Source organism: Muntiacus reevesi, chromosome 5 (assembly GCF_963930625.1).
Source record: "Muntiacus reevesi chromosome 5, mMunRee1.1, whole genome shotgun sequence".
In the NCBI taxonomy this organism is placed as follows: domain Eukaryota; kingdom Metazoa; phylum Chordata; class Mammalia; order Artiodactyla; family Cervidae; genus Muntiacus; species Muntiacus reevesi.
In genome coordinates this window covers 79,731,182-79,757,397 of record NC_089253.1, presented here as the reverse complement: position 1 = coordinate 79,757,397, position 26,216 = coordinate 79,731,182, and the positions used below count along the sequence as shown (strand labels likewise).

At 43.9% G+C, this 26,216-nt stretch overlaps 1 protein-coding gene across 7 annotated transcripts; it reads left to right on the top strand.

The window, feature by feature from the left end:
* Positions 1–1,051: 1,051 nt before the first annotated feature.
* ZBTB18 (zinc finger and BTB domain containing 18) lies at positions 1,052–9,670 on the top strand. 7 transcript variants are annotated; one of them, XM_065935610.1, is made up of 4 exons: positions 1,052–1,184; positions 3,490–3,573; positions 4,808–4,905; positions 5,962–9,670. In XM_065935610.1, exon 4 carries the CDS (start codon positions 5,976–5,978, stop codon positions 7,542–7,544), a length of 1,569 nt encoding a protein of 522 aa, XP_065791682.1. In that variant the 5' UTR covers positions 1,052–1,184; positions 3,490–3,573; positions 4,808–4,905; positions 5,962–5,975; the 3' UTR covers positions 7,545–9,670. The 7 variants fall into 7 exon arrangements, with proteins under 7 accessions (XP_065791682.1, XP_065791680.1, XP_065791679.1 ...); XM_065935608.1 differs by lacking the exon at positions 4,808–4,905; XM_065935607.1 differs by lacking the exon at positions 4,808–4,905 and having other exon boundaries at positions 1,087–1,184; positions 2,932–3,573.
* Positions 9,671–26,216: the final 16,546 nt, after the last annotated feature.

The window sequence follows — 26,216 nt, the reverse complement described above, 5'->3', positions numbered from 1 at the left end:
AAGATGCCCTAAGAATGACGCTCAGAAACTGCCCGTCGGAACCAGAGGCGTCCGCTGAGCCCGACGCGCACCTGCACCTGCTGACGGGGCAGCGCCAGACGGAGCGAGGACGTCCCTTAGTCCTACCCTCTGCGCCCTGGGACACGAGAGCCTGGGCGTCGCCACCCACAGCAGCCAGAGTCGAGGAAGCCACCTAATGCCGGACTTAGGTCATGTGTGTCCCGGGCGCCCGGCCTCCGCTGATACCTCCGTAACTTCAAGCAGCCCAGCCCCACTTCGCTCAAAAGTGTATTTACGGTTGTCAAGGCGCACACCGAAAAGCTCCCTCCGCTCGCCTAAAGCGCGCGAGGCCTCCTAGCCTGGAAACAAGCCCCTCCCAGCGCAGCTGTCGCCGCCGCCCGCGGGCTCCTTTCACTTTCTCACGGCCAAGTCTCCCAGAGGGGCGCCGCTGCCGCCACCGCCGCTGCGCCCGCCCGACGACTCCGCCCGCACCGCCTTGCTACCAGCCCCTCCCGGACCCGCCCATCCCAACAGTTTCTGTCTGCGATTGGCACGCGCGAGCGGCAGCTTCAGTTCGCCTTTCCCACTGGCTGGGCCCTCCTGTCAGTCCGACGATTCCCCGCCACTGCCTCCGCCCTCCTGAAAACCCGCCCTCCTATTGGAGGAGACTGCGTGCGGGAGGCGGGCGGGGAACCCGGTCCGGCCGCTTTCGGTCAATCGCAGCAGCCCAGCGCCGGGAGGGAGGGAAGGAGGGAGGTGCGCAGTTGGGGGGGTAACATCTGGCCGGCGCCGCCGCGTGCGTGCGTGGTGCGTCCCCCGCCCCTCCCCCTTGCCCCCCCCCCCGCCCCCCGGCCCGGGCTCCGCGCTCGCTCCTCGCTCGCTCGCTCCCTCGCTGTGTCTGGCAGGCTGCGGCCGCCGCTGGGCTGCTGCCATGGGGAGCCGTTGAGAGTGGGGCCTCTTCGCTCCGCCGCGCTCCTCCGGCTGCCAGAGGGGGTGGGCGGGAGGGAGGGAGGGGGCAGGGGGAGCGGGCGACGGAGCCGGGATTGGGGGGCGGGGGGGGCCGGGAGGGAGGGAGGGGGGCCCGCGGAGGAGGAAGCCCACCAAGTCCGGCAGCGGCGGCAGCGGCGGCCGGGAGGCGGAGGACACGGCGGCGGCGGGGACGCGGTGACTTAGGGCCGCTCCGTGTGAGTCCCGGCGCCGGCCCCCGGCCCCGACCCGGCGCCCCCTCCGCGCCCGGGGCCCTGGCGGGCGGGGCGCCGGCTGTGCGGCCCCGGCCGGCGGGGCAGGGCGGGCGGGCGACCGGGCCCCGCGAGTGGAGTTAGTTTGTGCGGGTGGAGCTAGGGGTGGCGGGGGGCGCCGCCGCGGCGGGGGCCGGGTGCGGGGCCGGGCCGCCGCAGCTGCGGGTCGGGCGGGGTGCGGCCGGTGCAGCTGCGGCGCGGGGCGCGCTCCGGCCGGTGCAGCTGCGGCGGCGCCTCTCGGGGGCGGGGGGCGCGGGGCGGGGGCTTGGGAGCGGTGCAGCTGCACGGCGCCGGGACGGCCGCGGCTCCGGGGACCCTTGCAGCTGCGGCGGCGCCCGCGGGGAGGCCCCTCCCGGGCCGGGGCAGTTGCCGGGGGCTCTCGCCGTGGCGGCGGGGAAGCGGTAGCAGCCACCCTCCCCCGGCTTCTTACGACTTTTCTTTTGTTGTTGCCGTGACCCGGGTCTGTTTTCTCGTCTGTTGTTTAAGGTGTTTTCCTGCTGCACCGGCTCTACGCCCTCCACCTCCTTCCCTGTGGTTTAACCTTCCTCTTTCCCCTAGTGTTTTATGCACAGCCAACTACGTAAAAATTTGCATTGCTTCCCACCCCCACCCCCGCCGCCTCCCTGCTCCGCACCCCTGCCCCCACCTCCTTGAAAAACAAAACCCGGCCTCACAAAACCCTCTCCGGACCTGCGGCTGCGAGGCGCAAAGAGGTTGATTTGTGGAGTGGGAGTCGCTAGCCCATTGCGGTGCTCGGGACTCATTAAACTGTCACTGGCCCCCCACCCCCACCCCACTGGGTAAATGGGGTGATTAATGTCTGATATATGGGAATGAGGCGAGGGCATTTGTGCAGAATAGGTGGTGTGGCCGAGGAATTTTATCTCCAAAGAGTGCCTCCTGAAATAAGCATTCATAATTATGTCATTCATCGCGAAGTTAGAGAAAGTTGGGTTTATGACTTTGGGGAAGCTAGAAGCACGGGAGAGAGAACCTTGCCTTTGTTACTCTTTCTTTAACTCTTGGCCATGGTTTTTCTAATGAGAACACAGTGGTTATCACCAGGACTGTGACACTTGGCGCCTCAGGCCCCAGAGCCTTTTCTGTTCCTCACCCCCACAGGAGCCAGTGCAGACGTATTTGACATTCACAGATGTCGCAGCCCCTTTCAGGGCACCGGTCGGGCCAGTCCGGGTTGCTTTACAATTTCATCAGCCATTCGAAAAGACCCGCACATGTAGCTAAAAAAGTTCCCTAACTTGCTAGACCTAGGTTCCCCCACCCCTTCCCCCTTTCTCCCTGAAAGGTTTTCTTGTGATCATGAACATTACAGAGTGACCCAAAAAAAGATTGTTATGGGACACAGATCAAGGGGAAGACAAAGTTCTGCTCTTTCTGAGGGGAAAGTCGGGTCAGATACCCAGATGCAGCCTTCATTTTAGGTGGCTGTAGCAGGTTGTCAAGTTTATTAATCTGTCTCATTGAAGTACTTTCCAGGATTTCAGAAAGTGCAGTTTCAGCTTGTTGATACTGAGAGTTGAAATTTGCATTAACTGGCAGTGTGAGAAATTTTACAGAGAAGGTAGTTTTAGATAAGGAGTTATGTAAGGGTGAAATAATGAGAACCAGGTTGAAGTCATAGTTCTGAATAGTCTTCCAACATCCTGAGACATGTATACCATTCTCTCCGCAGAGAGAAAGAAATTAAAGTGCCGTAATAATGTTGAAATGGGACTGGAGATGTCAAATGGGTTGGTTTAAAAATATCCCTGAGCTGCCTTTGAAACTAAACGTTGGAGTTGAATAAAAGTGAATCTGGATTTCCTGAATAGCACCGTGGCAAGTGTGCGCTGTCAGTATGTAAGCCCGTCCACCAACTTAAGACAGAAGTGTTGCTATTCCATAAATACAGTAGAACTCCATATGCTGAGTTTTTCCATTTCTTCTGTTAGAAAGTTTGGGGGAAAAAAAGGGAGACTTTGAAGTATTTTGTTTATACTAACAGAAGAGAAAAGTTCTCCTAAGAAAAAGCTGGTGGCAGGAGTGTAGAGGAGTAGCATATGGCATTAAAAGGAGCACAGCTGGAGGTAGCATTTCCATCTGAACATGATGTCAGAGCAGCTGACAGCCTGCCATCCCTCAGCCTTTTATTCTAACACACAGACAGGGAGTTAGTGTGTGCGGATCTGTGGTGGAGAAGGTATCTCATTCCTCTCTAACATCATCTCCACTTTGCATCTGTCTCTCTTAGTCTGCTTTTTTTCCACCGATGTAACAGACCTGGAGCCAGCGAGACTCAGAGGAAAGGACTTAATCAGGTTTATGTGTCCTAAAGGTAGGAGTAGCAAGAGATTAGATTGAGCATATTTCTGTTTTGGTGTTTTGTTTATTTAATTTTAAAAAAAAATCACATTACTTTTCTAATCCAGTTTAGGGGTAAAATATGGAATTGAGTATTAAATGAACATCTTATTGGCATTGAAAGTCTTGGGCTTGTTTAGTTTTAATTTTTATCCCTTTTTGCTTGAGCGGTAAAGAACTTTACAGAATATTTCAAGTTTTGAAATGTTAAGAAAGGCTTTGAAATACTGCTTTTTGAGATCACTTCGGATTAAAATGCTTTTTTGTTGTTGTTCACTGCTATTTAGATTCCTTTTGCTTTTGGAGTGGGGGGGGGGGGAGAAACAGTAAACTGTTTGGAATCCAGCATTCAAACTTATATGAGAAGATTATTCTGGTTAAGAAGCTAGATTGTTGTGTAATTAATTCCACTGTGAAACTTTATTCTTCAAAACATTTAGCAGCACTACTTACTGAAACATACAGCTGTAGTGCTTTTGAAACCGAAGGTTTTTTTTAAAAGAAAAGAAAAAAAAAACAAAAGCAAAAAAACTTTTGTCCCCAGGAGAATAGTTTGACTGGTTTCCTCATTTCTCTCTCAAATATATACTTAAGAGATCTTTTATTTCAGCATAACGATAATTATTTGCAGGAGTTTTTGTGTTAGCGCCTAATTTAGAACTTGTAGATTTGAGCTGCCTGAATTGGCCAGACAGCTGTAATCGCACTCCTCTATTCTTAATCTCTTTATCTGGGCGGCAGCTGCCATATGGCCAGTCAGCTGGATCAGATGTTTATAAGCTTCCTTCTTCGTCCCTCTCTGTCCTCTCAGCCTCCTAATTTGATCACGGCTACCTTGTGAGCTGCCCTCCAATCTTTATTTTTAGCCCTCTCAAGGATTAGGATTGATGTTAGCCGTGGGGCACTTAAAGTGATTGTTATTGTAAATCTTGGTTTATTCCAGCAGTGGCATCTTGCAGAATGTATTGGGTTTGGCTGAAAGTTTTAGTCCATCTTGGGCAAAGTGTAGAAGCAGCAGGGAAGTCATTTTTAAATACTAAATTAATATGTATCCATTCCCCAGATGCACTTTTCGAGCTGGGTGATGTGGAACCTTGCTTCTAGTCATAGGAAAGGGGAAGTCGGGCTTTCTGTATTTTTAAGGAGTTGAATTTTGACCCTTTGTACATCTGCGTCTCCCCTCCCTCCATTTTACCCTCTTTCACCAGATAATAAGGGCAACAATGCACATTTGAAAGAATAAAGACTATTGGGAGAACAGAATATATCAAGTTATGTTGAAACAAAGTATTTTCTGTTGACTGGGGTATGTCAGAGTAAAAAAAAAAAATTGTTTCTCTTTTACTAGCAAGGCTTTTTTTGGTATGTGGAACCTGTACAGCTTTTGAGTTTCATTTGAATGTAATATGCCTTTATTTAAAAGTTTGTATTAATTTTAATATGGAGCTCATTTTGCTATGCAACAGATCAAAGTTTAGATGAGAATTTTCAGAGTTAAATAAAGCCCTTCTGGTTTTTAATATTCTAAATGTACAGATTTTACAAAGAAATACAAGCATTTCTTTTCTCAATTCATAAAAAAAATTTTTGGATTTGTTCATAGTAAGGATGATCTTTTCCATCTGTTCGTGTAGTTCCTTCTGATCTCGTACATGTGTGCTATACCTGCAAATCTTAAGGCATTAACATCTGTTTTTATACACAGGGCTTTTGTTGTTTTAACACTCTGACTTTAAAAGTAAGTTGTTTGCTGATTTCTGGACTAATTATGCAATTTCATTTTTTTCCCCTTGATTCAGCCAAATGTGTGTGTTTAAATCGTGTTTTCTAAGTGCAGTCAGGTATCAAAAGTAATAAAAAAAGGATGGTTGAACAAGTTTCCTGAATCTTCCAGAATGTGTTTGCGACTTTTCTTTGTTCATTATTTGAGTTGTTCCCTTTGAAAATAAAGCTATTTTGTAGGTTTTGTAGGACATAATTTGATGATTAGAGTTAGTTAAATTGCTTCTGAAAGAGATGTAAATTCTTACTCTCAGTGAGAGACTGTATTGAAATGAAGACTTTTAAAACTTGACTAAAAGTTCAGGGAAGATGGAGACGCATCAGAGACTGTTTGGCTGGAGTAAGAAGTTTCGAAAGCGTACATTTTTCTTCTCACATTTGGTTGTGTGTGTGTGTGTGTGTGTGTGTGTGTGTGTGTGTGTGTGTGTGATTTGGTAGTGCTTGGGTCATAAGCCTGATTAAAATTCAGGGACATGTACCTCCGAGGCCCAAGCTGATTTTTTTTTTTTTTTAAGTGGGGACTAGAGCATTGAAAAGTTGTTCCTAACCAGACTCTCATGAGAAATTTCTCTCTTCCCAGGTTATGAAGACAGTATGGAGTTTCCAGACCATAGTAGACATTTGCTGCAGTGTCTGAGCGAGCAGAGACATCAGGGTTTTCTTTGTGACTGCACTGTTCTGGTGGGAGATGCCCAGTTCCGAGCGCACCGCGCTGTACTGGCTTCATGCAGCATGTATTTCCACCTCTTTTACAAGGACCAGCTGGACAAAAGAGACATTGTTCATCTGAACAGCGACATTGTTACAGCCCCAGCCTTCGCTCTCCTGCTTGAATTCATGTATGAAGGGAAACTCCAGTTCAAAGACTTGCCCATTGAAGACGTGCTAGCAGCTGCCAGTTATCTCCACATGTATGACATTGTCAAAGTCTGCAAAAAGAAGCTGAAAGAGAAAGCCACCACGGAGGCAGACAGCACCAAAAAGGAAGAAGATGCTTCAAGTTGTTCGGACAAAGTCGAGAGCCTCTCGGATGGCAGCAGCCACATGGCAGGCGATTTGCCCAGTGATGAAGATGAAGGGGAAGATGAAAAACTGAACATCTTGCCCAGCAAAAGGGACTTGGCGGCCGAGCCTGGGAACATGTGGATGCGATTGCCCTCGGACTCAGCAGGCATCCCCCAGGCTGGCGGAGAGGCAGAGCCACACGCCACAGCAGCTGGAAAAACAGTAGCCAGCCCCTGCAGCTCAACAGAGTCTTTGTCCCAGAGGTCTGTCACCTCCGTGAGGGATTCGGCAGATGTTGACTGTGTGCTGGACCTGTCTGTCAAGTCCAGCCTTTCAGGAGTTGAAAATCTGAACAGCTCTTATTTCTCTTCACAGGACGTGCTGAGAAGCAACCTGGTGCAGGTGAAGGTGGAGAAAGAGGCTTCCTGTGATGAGAGTGATGTTGGCACTAATGACTATGACATGGAACATAGCACTGTGAAAGAGAGTGTGAGCACTAATAACAGGGTACAGTATGAGCCGGCCCATCTGGCTCCTCTGAGGGAGGACTCGGTCCTGAGGGAGCTGGAGCGGGAGGACAAAGCCAGCGACGACGAGATGATGACCCCCGAGAGCGAGCGGGTCCCGGTGGAGGGCGGCATGGAGAGCAGCCTGCTGCCCTACGTCTCCAACATCCTGAGCCCGGCCGGCCAGATCTTCATGTGCCCCCTGTGCAACAAGGTCTTCCCCAGCCCGCACATCCTGCAGATCCACCTGAGCACGCACTTCCGCGAGCAGGACGGCCTGCGCAGCAAGCCGGCCGCCGACGTCAACGTGCCCACCTGCTCGCTCTGCGGCAAGACGTTCTCCTGCATGTACACCCTGAAGCGCCACGAGAGGACTCACTCGGGCGAGAAGCCCTACACGTGCACGCAGTGCGGCAAGAGCTTCCAGTACTCGCACAACCTGAGCCGCCACGCCGTGGTGCACACGCGCGAGAAGCCGCACGCCTGCAAGTGGTGCGAGCGCCGGTTCACGCAGTCCGGGGACCTGTACCGGCACATCCGCAAGTTCCACTGTGAGTTGGTGAACTCCTTGTCGGTCAAAAGCGAGGCGCTGAGCCTGCCCGCGGTCAGAGACTGGACCTTAGAAGATAGCTCTCAAGAACTCTGGAAATAATTTTATATATATATATATAAATAATATATATATACCTATATATAAATAGATCTCTATATAGTTGTGGTACGGTCTAAAAGCAGTCTCGTTTCCTGGAACTGAAAGGTTGGGATATTAACTTGTTTTTGCACTTTAGAATAGCATGAGAATCTCACTAATTTAGCATCCTGATTAAAGAAACTTTAGAGCAAGTCGGAGAATAGAGAGGTGTTTTTTTCTTCCTTTCTTTCGAGGGGGTAGGGGAAGTAAGCCAATAAGAACCTTTGAAACAAATCGTCCTATCACAAAATGCTTTCATAGGGTCTGTTTTGTCAGCACTGCGGTGTCTTTTGAGCTCTCTCCTTTTTCCCACTTTTTCTTTTTTTTAAAGTAGAAATTCCCTCCAGTTTTATTAGCCTCTTTATATGTCTCAAATTGCATGAATCTTTTCTGGCTGTTGGAAACCTGAATGCTTTTAGACCCAAATGGAAAATTTCTGAAATGCTGGATTATCTATTTTTAAACAAGCAGTTGACTTAAAACTTTCTGTGGCAACTTCTGGTTTTCTGACGGTTCCCAATGAGAGAAATTCTGAAAGTACACTGGGATCACTGGGACGCTGTCTTTGTGAAGGTTTGCTTGGGATGAAAAAGGATATTGCAGCTTCAGCAGTGTTGAACTGTGTGTTGAAAAATGTGAATTACTGTTATTGTATACTGTAATTGATTACATGGGCTGGGGGGGGTGTCAAAGGACTTGACAGGTTGTGTTGATGCTCTTAGTTGAGTCTTGAAAAGTAAATATTAACGCTACAGAAATGCATGAGTTTCAATATATTTTTTGTCTTTGTTTGCATTGTATAACTTTAACGAGTGAGTTTAAAATTATTTAATTTCCTTAGAGAAATAGCACCATTTGGAGAAAAAAAAACCTGGTGTTATGAAGAACGTTAATGCACTGTTTTTATTTTTATTTTATATAATTTAAATTGACTTTCCCACTGTCTTTAAGTTGAAACTGTTAAGCTGAATAAAAACTTAAGCTGCAAATTGATAACTTCGCTACATAACAAGGAAAATATAAATGTTTACAAACGGCTTAAAGATCTGCATGTGCAGTGTGCATTTATAACAAAACTTCTAATTGCACAAAACCCAGGCCAGCTCAAAGTTTAGATGTACACATTTACCCAGTTGAGCGTTTTTAGAGTTAACTACTGCACAAATTGACAATAGGTCATTCTCTCTTTTTTTTTTTTTCCTCCCCTTTTCTTTTTCTCCCCTTCTTCCTATCCCTCCCTCCCTCCCTCCATCCCATACCCCCCCATCCCCCCCACACCCCCAACTCATGAAAAGATTCTATGGACTGAAAAAGCCCCAGGCTGAATGGACTGGACTGCCTTGATTGACACGGGGAAGGGGGTTAGTAGACTATGTGTATCGCGGCAGCAGAGGCTGCAGCCCGACGTGTGGTTTTAATGACCAGCACGCAGGGTAAAAGCATTTTGCACAGTGTTTGTTTTCCTGTCTTGCACTTACAAATAAGGTCTATGGGAGTAGCATGGAAAACGTTTGCTGTTTTTCCCTTTTTTTTTTTTTTAAATTGCTTTTGTTTAAAATTTGATCGCCTTAACTACTGTAAACATAGCCTATTTTTGTGCTTAAGATACTGAATGGAAAACTCCATTGTGTGTTGCTGGACTGTTTTGGAAATATTTGGTCAAATGTGTGTTAATTTGGCTGTAATGGCATTTAAAGCAAACAAACAAACAAAAAAAAAGCTGTGAAAATGGCCTTGGAGCATTATCTTTAGTTACTTGAAGAGTTTCTAGTTTTTTTTTTAAAGTACAGTTTATGTTAAGATAATTTTTATTAATTTAGAGAAGACAATCAATGTCTGTGAGAAAACGGACTTTCTTTTGGATTTTTTTTGTGGTCATTGTGAGTGATTGCTTTTTCCTTTTATTAGTTTCACATTCTTCCTTTGTTCTAAAACTTAGACTGACATCTAGCTTTGACAATCATAGTATGTTTTATTTTCCTGAGGGGGGAATAACTTATAATGCTGTTTAGTTTTGTACTATTGGTGTGTTGGTGAATTTTTAAACCGTGTGCTAACTGCAATAAATTATATGAACTGAGAATTTTTGTGTGTTTTCAAAATTGTGATTATGTACTCTATAGATCCTAAATATGTATCATGCATGGCATCCTTATTTTTAATATTAATCCTGTTCAGAGCTTATGAATCATTAGATTACCTTCAATCACTCAGATAGAAGTGTTCAAACATTTTGCTTCTAGTCATTTAAGAAGATTCTATATGCACATTAAAAAAAATGTGATCCATTTTCTACAACCTGGATTGGGAACGTGAAGGTGCATAGATTTTTCATAATACACTGTACAACTACTAATCCATACACCATAAGTCATATTTTCATGGGTAATCTTAAGTTGATTGGTCAAATCTATTTTTCTGTGTTCTGGCTTAAGTGGAAAATTGTAGGAGACCGGATGTCTTAATTTGGAAAACTGCTTGGCTAATGACTGGAATTTTAGGCAATTGAATTAGCAGGCATTCGCTTGTTCAGGAATAGCTGTATACATCCTCTTTGTTGCTGGGAGAAGTCAAAAGTTCTCAGGTTTTAATTCTTAAGTTTTAACTTTAAAATGTGATTAAGTACATGCAACCATTTAAAAAACTGTTCCCTAATTTTTGTGATCGTCCCAACTTCATACTTGCCTGATGGGTCTTGTCAGGGTGAGAAACATTTGCTGGTTGACCTAAAGAATTGACAGAACACTCACTCACACATGCTGAGGGTCCAGTTGTCTTTAAGTGTGAGCAGGGCTGGCACCGACCTGAGAGTTTTTATAAATTCTGGAATCTATAATTGTCCATACTCTTCCAGGATTTACATAATTTATAATTGCCCATTCCTCTATCCTTAAAGGTACCTATGAAAATACAGTTTTACATGATTATTGTCAAAGTTAAATACATTTATATTAAATGATCTATAGTAAGGTTAATGTTCTTAATTTCTGTAGAAATGGTATATAAGGTCTGGAGCTTGAAAGTGTACCATATGTAAGTTCCCTGTTGTCTTTGGATGGGAATCCCAAAAGATTGTAAAGCACCACCAGTAATTTACTACTTGGGATCCTACCTTTCCCCTTTTTTTTTTTTTTTTTTTTGGTTGACACAGTATTTCAGTTACATGAAACTCACTTGGTTTTAACCAACCAAACATTGTTTGACATGAAAGGAGAATGTACATTTGAGTTCCACAAAATAATTTATTGAACAGTTAGTTACGGGGTGGGAGGGTGAGTAGGACCTGTGTCTTCAGTTTTTATGCTATCTGGTCAGAGTGTCTCGAAGCTTTCAGAAGATGTTAAGAGTTATAATTTAGTTCCACAGACTAGCATCTAATTTTAAATGAGCATTATTTTAAACTTAGCTGGATACACTTAAAAAAGAGTGTTTTGACATGAAATTTGGAAGAAGTAACTCCTTAAGACACTTCTTACAAAACTAGAACAATTACACAAATCACCACATTTGATAAGTGAAGGAATCGGTTGTTCATTCACTACGTTTTTACAAAAGGAAATTAATTTGTCATGTAATCACGTTGGAAACCATTCAAATTGATCTCACCTTTGACATTGGGCTGATACATAAGTATACTTTAAATATGGGGTTTCATTTACTTTTGAAAACATCTGTTTCTTTCAGATAATCAATTATGCCCTAGATTCATGTGGGCCCTGCTTTGTGTAAGGTGTACCCTGGGGAATATCCAAGAGCTATCCAATGTTAAGGATACTGGTTTTGGATTTCCTTTCTAGTTAATTATGCTATCAGATTAATAGGTGAATCAAGTAGAGTTTTTTTTTTTTTTTCAATAGACATGATCTACAAACATGTTATTGGAAGATTAGGAAAAGATGAACATTTTATTAAAATTATATAATAGCTCACATTAAAATGGCTGAAATACTCATTTTTTCCCAGGAAAAACAAAAATTTTGAACTGTTATCAAAGAAAACAATTGGTTTTCTTAACAAGAAGTAATACAACTAAAAAAATCTTGAATCTCCCAAGTTTGATCAATAGAACACAAAACATGAAAACTTGACTTGAAAAGTCCTGTTGTACCAGATAAGAATTTTTTGCAAGAATCTTACCATCTCAAAATTGTATTACTACATTTTATTCTTATAAAAGCTTAAAACATTCTTTCATTTCTAATATGAAGGAAACTCATGTACGTCTGGATAGGAAACTCAAATTTTAGTTTTAATTTGTAGGTATTGATCTAAATTTTCATTGTAATTATTTCAGTGTTTGAAACGTACTAATAAGGTACAGTGATCGAGGAAGTGTGAAGTTTGAAATCCTGGACTGGAAAACTCGATCCTTTTCTTTAATGTCATTTGACATGAAAACACTAGAAATAACACCATTTTTATTTTTTAAAAATTATTTTTTGAAAGCAAATAAGTTTTAGGAGTTTCATTCTGGCTAATAGTCCAAATTTATTACACTGATAGATAGGATTTTGTCCCTTATGTTAAAAATGTCGTACTCTGACCTGCCGAAACGTGGCAAAATATCTTTGTAGGTGATCCTTTGGTCCAAAATGTAGAACCACTTATCTTTTGACTTTGTCAATGTAGTTACGTAGAAAGAAACATTGTATGTTTCTAGCCTTCCCAATCCCTTCTTAGATTTTTTTAATATAAAAAGAGGGCTAAGTAATCAGATCATACTAATGACACTGGAGGTTTTTAGAAATATTAGTTTATTTACAGAGACATTTTAGAAGTGAAACTTTTAGCATTTTGCAAACTGATTAGCTAAAAATCTTAATGTTTGTAATTCCTTGTGAAAGAAACTGAACTCCATATATAAAACATTGTAACAAGGAACGGTGAGGTCATAGAAATGAAACTTGAAAAGTTGCTCTTTTAAGCCCAATTAAAAGTGTCTGCTTACACTAAATAATTTGTTGATTTAATTGTCTAGATAATTCAGGCTCAGAATCCTAAATATTCAAGCACTTGAAAGAAATCTGATTTTTTTTTTAGAGAAACTACCTAGTTGACTTTCCTGGTTCTAGTCTAACATTTACTGACTGTTAATCACGATCTCTGGGTTTATGTGAAGGGTTGTTTGCAAAATGATGCTGTCAAAACTAAAATTTTCTTGAATTTTCAGGTACTTGTCCCTGCCACCCACCCTTTCTAATTATCTTCAGAAATGGGTTTGCAGTTGAACTCGCATTTTGCTATAGGAGGCAATTCTGTCTAGTTCGTTTGGCATGAGAGGAGCAAAAACCCAATTTGGCTTTAAAATGTAGCACATTAGTCAGTAACAGTTTCAGTGAGGATATTTAGAGTGGCTTTGAGAGGCCGTGTGACACAGATAGAGAGTCCATTCATGGAAGCGATTTATTTACAGTTTATTATAATCTCTGTAGTTAATCATTAAATCAAGTAGTTTTTATTCAATGTCAATATGCATGCTTAACATGACTATATAGGAATTTTTAAAAAGACATATTGGCCTAAATATTCACATTTGTAAAAAAGTATATTTGTAGTTAATATGAAGTAGTACATGAAAAATGTATTTGAATATTTGTAAACTTTTATAGGCTGGATTAACTCTTGTTGCTTGAATACATAATCATGTAAGTACAATGATACTGAACTTGAAAGACTAGCATAACCTTATTTATGTGTGCTGTGACAGATCAGAGCTAACTTTTGGTATAACAGAGCTTAAAAGAATAAAACTTAACCATGTAGAATTTTAAAATATAGATTACTCGAAACTATGTATAAATAAGGACATATTCAGCTCATTAAAAAAAAAAAATCATACCTTGGTTCAGTGTACACTTCACCTTTGATGGGATTACCAAACACACTGACATTTAGTTATATATGTCTATTGCTCTGAAATGATCTGTGATCAAAGTAGGAGCATTTAAGCTTTTAATCTAAATCTCTTAAAAACAGAAAAATTATATGCATATTATATGTATGTACATAGTGTACCTTTTTTCGTGGATCATTTATTTGGAACTGTGTCGTGCAAACGAGCTCTTTGGTAATACTGAAATGCCTATTAAATGTTTACTAGACAGGCAACAATGCTTCCTAGAGTGTCTATTTGGATAAGTTTTAGAAAAGCACAATGATACAATAATAGATAATTAAAACATTTAAGAAAAACATTTATTGTTTGTGAGCCATAGCCACAGAAGTTTGTGCCATCTATTCATTTTTAGGGGAAAAAAATCCATTTTTTCTCATTTATAGCTGTTTCTCTGTGTACTTAAAATCCTCACTGAATAGAAGAAACTTGAGCATAAAATCGTATTCCAAGAAAATAATTTATAAGGTTATTTCTATAACTAACTGCCTTTGAGAAAGAGGGTCTCTTACGTATGACACAAGGGAGTATAGGTTCATATTCAAAGCATAGACATTATACACATGCCTTTATTGTAAAATTTAAGGTCTCTTCAGAATTCCCAAGATCTTGCAATTGAATAAATGAAAAAGAAACTAAAGGCTTGCAGATGGACTACCCTTTAGGTTTTTATTTTTGTTGAGATGTAAACTAAAATTCGTATTTTGTAGTCTGCTCTGTTTTTCTCAGTGTCTTTTATTAATTTTAAGAGGGCAAATTTTATGCATTGAGTAATTTTGGACACCATTGCAATGGACTTTTTTCAACCAATTTATTTTTATGTGTGAATTTCTACCATTTTGTAAAAATTAAAGTACATTTGAATGAAAACTACATTTGAGGTTGTCCCTATTTATCACTCTGCACCAGCAACCCACAGACATATATCCAAACTCAGAGCCTGTGGACCCAGGAGCTGAGGCATTTTCAGGTGCTCAGTATAATAAACCACATTGAACTCTATGAAATCCTTAGGTTAAGAGAAAAAAGAGGATATGTTGAGGCACAATGAAGTTTTGTTTTTTATGTTAAGTGTGAAGTCTAGAAAACGTGGTAATTTCTCACATTCTATTTATGTTATTTGACTTGAGGGATGCCTCAAAGCAGTACTAGAATCACTTATGTGCAAAAGGGGGAGGGAGGGTGGGTTTGTCATCTATTCAATTTGCTTTGTAAAGGTGCTTATCTTGCAGTAAAAATAATACTTTAGTCAAAATACAGGCGGCTTGTAGGCTTGACCAGCATGGAAGAATTTTAAATGATTGAAGTGTTTCTGTTTAAAAGTCAGTCAAACAACGCCCTCGAAGTATGAGGCAATCAATCCTCATATTGTTATTCTTATTTAATGATACATGTATAATTTTTTCTCTCTCCTAAAATAACATAACTCTTAAGCCGTATAAACAAAAACATTTCCCAGCTTACATCTGGATCCTGAATTTTAAAATTTGCATTCTGGACTGGTTGCTTTTAAAATAATGAGTTAATTTTGTTATTCAAATTGCAAAAATCTAATGGCCAGAATGGCCCAATTATTCCCCACTATTTGAAGACCTGTGTTGTGTGTCTGATATGCTCCCCTTACAAGTTGCTGTATCACATCCTTCTTAAAAATCACAGAAACTTAGAGCTGGACAGGGCAAAAGTGATTTCCAGTTTGTTCATCCTAAAAGTGAAAGCGCAGGTACTGGGTGAGGCCATAAGAGAAGGGAAGAGGGTCCAGACTACTTTGCAAACATTTCATACATTCCCCAAACCTTTAGTTATCTATCATTTTAGACATGAGGTTTGGTTTTTTCTTTTTTCTCTTTAGAGGCACATGGAGGCTGAATTCCTTGTTCGGGGCATATCTTTGATCAAGTCTGAATCTGAAATCAGCATTCTGGTTATGCCCAAATGGTCAAGTTCGCAATATGTTAATAGATATTTACCATGATTGCACTTACCATTGTCTGCTATATATATTTACAAGTTGAACTTAAGGTTGGAATTATGCTATTTCTCTTCCTGACTTAGATCCTATCAACTATTAAAAACGTTATCACAGTAGAGCACTCTCTCCTGAGAGTGTAGAGGACATGTTTTGGCGCCTCTACCTTGGGCTCCCCAAGAACTGAGACCCTGGCAGGATTCTCCCCACTGACACACCCTCCCTCTCTACTCCCAGTCATGAAAGGGGTTGCTTAGGTTTCCAAACATGTTACTAGTTCAACCACGACGAGGCCCTGCTACTCGCAGGCTAGTAAGTGCAGGGCTGACAGAACTGTTCCTGGATATAGAGGGAGGGAAGAAACACGGATGCACAACAGAGGGGGGGCAGCCAGACAGGAACCTCAAAACTTGTTTGCTGCTGAAAGGGGAAAATTGAATAATTTTCCACTTATCTGAACACTGGCTTTGGTTACTTGGAATGTTTTTCACCCCTGTCTCTCAGTATCATCTGCTTTAGAGAAAGAAGGCTTAAGGGGAAGTTAGTGAAGTTCTACCAGGGTTGAATTCCCCACTTGTAAGAAAGACCAGAAAAATAATACCCTTATCATCTCCTTCCTTAGAATAGTGTGCAAATGAATTTGCAAAAGTATTAAGCTCTCAGAAAAAAAAAAGATGCTATATACATTTGCAGTGACTTAACTATTATAATGATTATTATTTTTTTATGCCAAAGTGAAGTTTCCTTATCATAAAACCTTTTTATCAATGTGGGGTGGTTTTTTTTCATGTGAATTTTTATGATTTAAGTTCATTGGGCACTAACCGTCTCAACTTTATTCTGGTTTTAAGCAGGCCCTGAGGAAAGCAAGTTCTACATGATATGTGAAAGTCCAAGCACCATAGGAATGAAAAAGATCCTACAGTCTCAGGTAGGTAAGTATGCCCTAACCCTCATAGAACTTACATCGTACTTTTGGTTCCTTTAGATGAATGTCCCAAGCCCTTTCAACTCTCTATCTGATTAATCCAAAAACTAAGCTGGAGATGTATTTTTCTCTTAAGGCTGGAGAGACCAAGACTGAAACCTTCAGCTTATATTTAATCATGCATCATAAAATTTAAAAAAAAAACAGCATGATTAATATATATAATGATAAGGAACAAGGGCAACTCCCCAGAGAGGCACATATATTAAAATGATTTCCCCAGAGATTTAAATGACTTACTGATCTCACCAGGAGAAGGTGGCACATGCCAGATCAGAGCTCAGAGCCTCTCCATCTCAGGCCTCACATCACTGATGTGCTATTTTATGTGTTGCTAGAGCCACATCGTGGTACACTGTAAATCTGTGGTCAAACCGCCTCCTTGAGACTACTTCTGTTAGGAGGAAGATGCACCTGGTGAAAGTCCACAACTCGATGGAATGCAGTGCTCTGTGCCTTATAAGGAAACTTTGAGTAAATATTGCCCAGATCAAACTTACGATCCAACTTTTCCACGTAATAGGCTTCAAAACCCCCATTCAGCGAGTCCACTTCGCTCTTTGATGCAGTGCCACTCACAAAAGCATTCGTGCCACGGTCATCTGCTTCCCTTTTCCTTCTTGCTCTCCCAGATACAATGACACAGATCTCCCTTTATATTTTATAATTTTTGTAGATTTTTTTAACAAGGCAATGACTTTAACAGTACGTGTTTGGGAAAAACAGTCCTTTGGGTTGCACTCTTGAAGAGTTTGGTTTTAAAAAAGTTAAAAAAACAACAACAAGAACCAAAAACAAACAAGCCCCCCCCCCCACCTCTCTCTGCTTGGTGCCATAGACAAGAGTCCAAAGGACATTAGCTGCTCCATTGCACACATTGGAAGGGAGAGTTTGCTGTGAGCTCAGTCCTTCTAATAGACTGGCAATTTTGTAAAAGGTTTAGAGGATTTTGTTTAACCATTTCTGCATGTGTTTTTAATGAGCTTGTGACGGTCGATAACAAAGGCCAAGTTGTGCGTTCAGGGGCATTTTCGGCCCCGATCCCTCCCTGCTGACCTGAGGAATGGGCACCTGTGCTCTTCGGCTGGCTCACCCATGGGAGTCAAGGTGGTGGGGCCATCTCCGGCCTGTCTTCATGCCAGGGATGAATCATGCAGTAGGCAGAGCGGAAGGAGTCTCTTTGTTGACAGCTTTCCATCTGGACTTTGGATACGGCTGATGGTTCACGTAGCGCGTGGGTTAGCTGGAAGGGGCTACGAGAGTCAGCGCCTCCAGAAGGGTATGGGAGTGTGTAAAACACCAGCAAAAGAACGGCCCAGCAAAACTCAGAGGAGCATGTCTGTCCCTGAGTTTCAGGTCCCTGGGTTTGTGAGTGTGGATGACTGCAACTTGGACCAGCCGGCGTTTCATAGTCAATAGGGTCCTTTGGAGCCTCATTCAGATAATCCAACTGGAGCACACCTGAATAAATACATCAAGCTCAGGTGGCTGAAAGTAACCCCCTTTGAGTTTAATAATTAAAATAAGCAGAGCTATTAAGATGAATTTCAGATTGTCATGTATAAATGTAAGAGGCTCCATAAAGCACAGTGTTTTGTGATTCATATAGGAATATGATGGATATATGATACGGTTTCCACAGCTATTTAAGAAAAAAAGATTATCTTAGTCATGGGGTAAAGTTATGTGATGCATTGCACCATCCAGGCTGTGTCTGGGCCAGTAGAGATTCTTTTTTTTTTTTTTTGTCAAAGATTACTTCTTGGCAAACAAGATATGCAAACGCCAGAATACAGTAAAACCACATTTAATTGGACCTACTTGCCAACTTCTTGAACACAGCTTGGATTATTCCACTGGAGGCTGCTTCTGTTAAAAGCTGGGGGAGGAGGAAGTGGCATATTGACAAGGCTTCAGATAATTTTTTTTTTTCACTCGAAGTACAATTATGCAATGAGCCAAGTTTGGAAGTATTTTACTATGTTTAATAATTATTATTAAAGATATTGTAAAACATATGCATTTGTTAAGTGGAATGTAATGGGAGTAAAATCATGTCATAAATTTTACTTTGGATTTATTTTCCTATTTTGTTTTTTATTTGACAGCCTTCCAAATTGATTCTAGCCAAAACCATGCACTCTAATACATATCGTACTTGATATTAAAGTGAGAATATGAGTAATTTATAGAACCCAAGTGAGAACAGCTTTTTTCTCTAAGCCAGCCTATATGGAACTGCCACCTCTGTTCAGGTAGCAGCTGACATACAAACCATACACAGAGAGGGAAATAATAGGGATGGAGAAATACTGTAAGTTCTTCTCCCAAAAGAAGCACCAAACTCCACATTGTCCTGGGCCTGTATCTATTGTTCAATAGGAGATCAGGGCCAAGGAGACAGATAACTGTTTCTGTATGTGTGTGTGTGTGTCTAGAAGAATCAGACTCATCTCTGGAAGTGTGAGTGGGGATTCACTGACAATCCCTAATTCTACTCAGGTGAATTTTGGCTTCAGGTGATGCTAAATTACACCGTCATCTGTAACTCAGAAAGCTGAGAAAGCATGGCATCCGGTTTGTTTCACGTCTTGAGCTTAAACAAATTAATATTGTCTTTACAGTCTCTTTTACAAGGGGGAAAAAAAGTGCCCCTGGAATTGCACTTCTGAAAACCGAACAAAGGTGCGCCATCTCCAGTGATTGGCAAGACCCAGTGCATTTGCAGTGAACTCCACCTGCTCTGTGAAAACCCCACGCTTTTCTGAGGGCCCCACTTGAGCTGCTTAGCCGTTGGACCCTCTCTTCCGAGTGTGCAGATGCGTCAGTCTGTCTTCTGTCTGCCCCGCGGGTTCATTGTTTTCTCTGCCGCCACGGGGAGCGACCAGGAAAGAAAGGCGGCCAGCAGGGGAGACGACTGACCTTCGCAGCCATCCTGCCGCCCCTGCACTATCCACCCACCCGCCCGGCGGGATCCCTAGGTGTGTTCCGAAGCTGCCCGGGGGCTTGCGGGAGCAGAGGCGGCTGTGCGCCCGCGCGGGGTGGACTGCAGCAGGCGGCCCCAGCGTCTGCAGAGGGGACGTGAGGACATCTGGCCCGTGTCCCTGCGAGCAGGGCTCCGCCGCAGGCCTTTGAAAATCCTCCGCATCGGCCCCCAGCGCCTTGGAACTTTCTCCCCGGAGAATTTAGAAGAGCCGGTGCCCTTGATTTCCTGGCCATCTAGGCCTCGGGCGCGTGCAGAGCGGTCCGCGAGCAGCGCGATGCGGAGGGCGTTGGGTTCTCAGAGCCTGGAGCCGGCGGGGTTGATGCGCTGCTGCTCTCCAGCCTTCTGCTCCCTGGCTGTGCCTCTTGAAAAACAAGTGACTGTATCTCTCTGGGCTTCTTTTTCTTCATTTTTAAAATAAACTCTTGGGCCAAATGACTCTGAGGTTCTTTCCAGCTCTGAATTCCTTGGGCATTTTTAACCTGTTTAACTGAAATGCTGATTAAACTTGGGCGGATAACAAGGAAATATTTCCCAATCAGAGTAGAGACGGTGACTAATTTGCCACTCAGGTTTCTGAGGCTTGTGGTGGTCCAAGGAACACCCACTTAGACAAGGGAAGGCATGGGCAAGGCTGGTGAGCACTTCCACCTGCCTTTGGATTTTTAATATCAGGCTATGTTTTTCCACGCACATGCCTCTTGTCTTTGGTCAAGCCAGTGGGTTTGGGATTAATTTCTGTTTTTTTCATAGGAGAACCCTGAGAGAGCCTAGTTAGATATCAGGCAAGAGCTTCTTTAGTTCTACACACACCTTTGGGAAAGTGAATGGGGATGGTATCACATTCGTTGTTGACATTTGGTATTTTAGCTAGCAGTGAACAAGTGTTGAGGGCTCCTGGCTAAGGCAACATCGTTGTTGGTTCTGCAGAGGTTTTGTTCTTGTTCAACTTCTCTACAGAGTCTTAGTTGGACAGCTCCCTGCCACCTTCTTAGGACAGGCCTTGTAAAGAAAAAGCCTAATTCTGGCTTCCATAGGAAGGACCCCATCACAGACCATTGCTGTGGGCATAGTTCACCAAATTTGGAGTGTCCAAGGGGACTGGTGATAGGTCTACAGATCAGAGGTCATTTGAGTTAGGTAGATCATCAAGAGAGAACATACAGCACTCACAAATGGACTCAAATTAGGAAAGACCAAATTCTTAGTGACTGTCATAAAAATCCCTTGTTTTGTCATTGACAGCTAGACCATTGACCTACTCATTCCCCTGTGTATCTAGCTTGTAATTAACCCATTCCAGTATGGAGGAAAACACTACCAGATTGTTGTGTGGAAAAAAAAAAGTCCAAGAGAATGATGGTGGACTAATTTGTACCAGAGTCTAACTCAAATATTTTCACTTTTATTTTTTTCACCCTGAAGTCACAAAGTAAAATGGTTAAGGAATTCAAGATTAGCATGTAAGTGAGACTGAAATAGGACTGCATTCTTATATTAGTTAAAACTCTTTGGTTGCAAGGAACAGAAATCCAACTTAAGCTAGTTTAAGCCAAGCAAGAATTTTATTATAAGGCTACATGGATTCAATGAAATCCAAAAGAGGAATATGGACAGGCCTTGGGAGCAGCTAGAAGTGGGAGCTCAGAGGCTGTCAGGATTTGTTCTCCTTTTCTTGCCTCTGAACTCTTTCTGCTGATTGGCATTTTCTATTCCTCAGTCCACATGGTGGAACAAGACTGCCAACTGCTTCTGCATTTACATGTCTTCATTTTCAGACACCCAGGGAAAGGCTGACTTCTTTTGTCAGTTGCAGTTCCCAAATCCTGGGGGAGAATTTTGATTGGCCTATTCAGATTGGGCGCCCACTGCTGGACCAATGGGCTGTGCCAAGGCCACGCCCATTGTACCAGTCTGCAGTCTCTTGTGGTGGCCATATGCACCTGGAGAGTATGGGAAGGACAAGGGCATGGGGGATGGGGAGAGAGTTCCCTGAAATGAGGCTGGTGCTGAACTGACAAAATCATAGGGCCCATTGCATTTCTCTACTGAAATTAGAGGGAAACTACGAAAAAATATTATTTATCTGCAAGTGAGAACAATATATTCTTTCTTGTGGTCTAACATCAGTTTATGTCTAATCCATGGCCAAGTAGTTAAAGGAAATAATCTATGCTTTTTAAAGTACTATGAAATACAAGTTAATTTTCATTTAACTTAATTCATCTAATGTCCCTCCAGTTACCTATCATTTGATAATCTTGGAGCATGTCCATACATATTTTAATGAAATCCTTACCTGACTCATTCTGGTGAGGCCACAAAACTTAAATTGCTGGCCTTTGTTGTTGTTTAGTCACTAAGTTGTGTCTGACTCTTTGCAACCCCATGGACTGCAGAAGGCCAGGCTCCTCTGTCCACCACTATCTCAAGGAGTTTGCTCAAACTCAAGTCCATTGAGTCAGTGATGCCATCTAACCAACTCATCCTCTGCTGCCTCCTTCTCCTAGCTGGCCTTGCCTCTCAGCTATTGATATTTAACAGTGATCCAGGTGTTCCATGGGGGTTGGGGGGTGGGATCGGGGAACAGAGCCAAATGGAAAGAGAAGATGCTTCTCCCTTTCTCCTTGTTCAGGATGAAGGAAAGAGGTGGTGCAACAAGGAGCTCTACAGTAGGCAAGAGTCATGTGTTCTCAGTCAGGGACACAGAAATCCACAGGTGCAGAGCATAGAGGGGCCAGGGGAAGTAGGGGGCAATATTGGTCACTGTGAATGAGGCCCTCTGGGCCTGGATGTTGTCTTCTAGCAAAGCTGCAGGGCTTCACCTGTCACAGTGTCACAGTTGGGAGGTCCAGCTGCCTGTTGGAAGGAAAGGGTGAGCCCCAGGGAGACATGACTCCTCGCCCTGAGGCAGCAGAAACATTCAGATTGCTTTAAGTGGCAGACCACTTATGGCGTATGTGGCTTGTCACTCTGTCCATGGGGATTCTCCAGGCAAGAATACTGGAGTGCATTGCCATGCCCTCCTCCAGGGGATCTTTCCAACCCAGGGTCAAACCCAGATCTCTCACACTGCCCGTGAATTCTTTACCATCTGAGCCACCAGGGAAGCCCTGAGTACTCACTGCCTCCTCCCTAAACATGCAAAACAATCAGAGTTTGAATTAGGTCCTCTGGTTAGAGTTAGGTCCTCAAGATCAAGGTGGAGAGGCATAAGGCTAATTAATTCAGGGTGTCATAGACTCGTTTGTGTGTCATATGAGCGTTTTAGGGCACCTTGGGTTGTGTTGTTGCTCTTTTTACTCAAATGATTGTGACCTGCATTGGGGGAACTTTGGGGACAGACAAGATATCATTATCTTATTTCCAGCCTTCCCTGACCTTGCCCTCCTGCCTGCCTGTGAGGGCGCCTGGGAAGCCAGGATAGGAGAAGGGTTTGTACTTTGAAGGCAGGCACAGCCGTGTTGTGGCTGTGCACTCGGGCAGGCATTCACTCACCCAGACAGAAATTTCTGCATCTCTTGCTTAGAAGGGCCATGTGGACTGATGGTATGGAACCTTTCAGGCATCAGAGGTGTTGCATCTGGCAGGACCACTTCAGTCTCAGGTGACAGGAAGTGAACTCAGACCAGCTTGACAAAAGAAGGGAATTCACTAACATTTGAGGAGGTCTGGGGGTGGCCTCAGGGATGACTGGGCACAAGGACTCGGATGACAATGGCATTCAGCTCTCTTTTCTTCCCCGTCCACTCTTGCGTTTACTTCCGTTTTTATACCTGCAAATGGGCTTTCTTCACATGGGGGGCATTGGACATGAACAAAGATGGTGCTAGCTGGCCTTGTCCCAGCCAGTGACCCCAAAAGGAAGAGGATGGCATCCTCTGAACATCTGTATTTAACTTTCTAGAAAAGAACTCGAACCTTACCCAGACTGTGTGCTTATCCACAAGCCAATCACTGTGACCCGAGAAAGGGGGTACAATGCTTGGGTAGGCTTGGGGCCAAATAAGGGCTTTTTTGGTCATGCCCCATAGCTTGCGGGATCTCAGTTCCCCAACCAGGGACTGGCAGTGAAAGCTCAGAATCCTAACCAGTAGGCCACCAAGGAACTCCCAGTGACTCTTTATAGCCACTTTATGAGCCTTAATTTAAGCATTAATTCTTCATTCCTGGAGCTGGAAGTAAAACTGTAGAAAGTCTTGAGGAGCCCAGACACAGAAGAGGTAGACTGTACCAGGGAGCCAAGGATAGAGATAATTTCTATTCATGGGTCCCTGCCTAGGAAGGCTAATTTGAGTTGGGTGTGGGAGGGAAGGAAAAAGTGATATGGGAGGGGGCAAATGTTTACGAAGTGACAACTGTGTATGGGAGAGTACACCTGCCTTCATAGAACTTACTGGTTAATGGAACAACTAAACAAAAAATTATGGTGAAGTTACCATACATGTTATGAAAAGAGGAGTATATGGTGAGTAGAAACCATGTATATGGTGAGTAAGGGCCATCCAGCCCGGCTGACGTGTCACAGAAGAGTTTTCGGCAGAAGTGATAGGACTGTAGGAGTTAGTCATACAATAAGTGGGTGGAAGAGTGTTTGGAGCAGAGGGATCAGCATGTAAAAAGGCCAAAAAAGAGAACCAGGCAGCTTTCAGGAGCCTTAGTTAGTTCTTTCTCAGGACAGTGAGTAAATGACTAGAGCACTGTGGGGGAAGGCACGTGACTTTCCCAGGGCAGCCATAGCAAATTACCGTAGACGGAGTGGCTTCAAACCACAGAAATTTATTCTCCCATAGTTCTGAAGGTTGGAAGTTCAAAGTCAAGATGTCAGTGGGCCCTCACCCCTTCCTTCAGTCTTAGAGTCCAGCCTCTGGTGGCTTCAGGCATTCCCTGCAGCTGTCACCAGTCTCTGCCTCTGTTTGCACATGGCTTTCTACCCCCACCTCTGTGTCTTTGTGCTTCTTATAAGGACGCTTGTCCTTCAGTTCAGGGCCCACCTAGGTAATCCAGGCTGATCTCCTCATCTCAGGATCCTTAACTTGATTACATCTGTCAAGATGTTAATATTCACGTGGTTGGGGTGTTAGGATGTAAATGTATCTTTTTTTGGGAGGGTGCCATCCTGTCCAGTACAGAGCAGGGAGTAGGGAGGGATACTCTGGACTGACCGGCAAGGCCAGGTGCTAGGGAATCTAGATTCATCCTAGAGCAGACCAGTGACATTTCCATTTGTTTTCTGGAAAAGCCACTGCTTGTTCCTTGGGAGTGGGCTGTGGGTGGGCAGTGTGATTGAAGCTGGTGGCCATTCTTCAGGAGACTTGCTGTGGTTCGGGTGAGAGTGAGGGAAGCTGGGCTAAGGCAGTGGTTGAGCAAGGGATGACAATGGATCTTAGATCCATTCAGGAGAGCGGGTCAACAGGACTCATTGGCCGTAGGACGGAGGCTGAGGGAGCCTCATCAGCAATGTGCATGGTAATGCCCCATCTTCTCCAGGAGACAGCACTGGAAGAGGGAAACAATGTTGACTTTGGAACTGGCTAATCAGTGGGCTTTCCCAGGTGGTTCAGTGGTAAAGAATCCGCTTGCCAGTACAGGAGACTTGAATTCAATCCCTGGGTTGGGAAGAGCCCCTGGAGAAGGAAATGGCAACCCACTCCAGTATTCTTGCCTGAAAAATCCCATGAACAGAGGGGCCTGGTGGGCTACAGTCCATGGGGTGACAAAGAAGGGAGACACGACTGAGCAACTGAGCCCACGTGCGAAAACCTGGGTTCAAATCCCAACACTTCCACTCCCCAGCTTCTTCACCTTTGTTATGTTTCTTATTTTCTCTGAACTTATGTTTTCTCCTCAGTAAAAACAGCGATGATATACTGACTTCACAGGGCTCTGGTGGTGGTGGGGTGACTAGATGACAACATACACCACGTGGGTGCCCCAAATGTTTGGATTCCCCCCTCTGCCCCTGCTCGACCACCCCTTCCTGCTGGGACTTCCCCCAGGCTTTAGCTGCACCCCCTTCTCCCCCATCTACTTCCTGGGCAGCTGGCCCCCCACCTGCAACTCTTCTCCCCAGGGACCAGCCCATGACCACCCTATCCACTGTCCTGGAACCGTCAACAAATATTTTCTTGCTTGCCCCTCCTAAACAGCACAAGGTATGAAATGGTGTTCTTAGCCCCCTTGAAAAGGGACGTGAAATACTTGCTTAATTTAGTCCCGGCTGTAATTCATTCATTCCCTCATTTCTTCTTGCATTTATGCATCTGCTCACTCAGCAAGCATTTCATGTGGGCCAGGCATCTGGTTAGCACTGGGAACATAAAGCTGATGGTAACCGTGGTTCCAAGCTCCTACTGTTTGCTGATCCCACCAGCAGCCAACCTCCCCTCTGCTCATGGATATTCCTGAGTCACTGGTTTCCTGGCTTCACTCTGGTGTGGCAGCCTCCGCAGGTGAAGCCAGAAAGAGCATGACTTAACTTCTCCAGTCTAACCCGGGGATCAGGGGACCCCGGAAAAACTTCCAAAGTCCCAGGAGGTGGAATGGTTGCCCCTTGGAAAGCACACCTCCCTGCCCTACCTCTCAGGCACATTTCCAGTTTTATTTGCACATGTGCAGAACCTTGCCACCTCCCTCTTTCCTGCTTGTTGCTCTTAGTCTGGGAAATGGAGGAACTGGGACTAAAATGTATGTACCTGCAAAGGTGGTGTGTAGCGGAAGATGGCCTGTGTGGTTTCCTGGGACTGGACAAGCACAAAGCGTAAAGAATCTACCCCATTTCTTCCACTGTGGGAACTGGG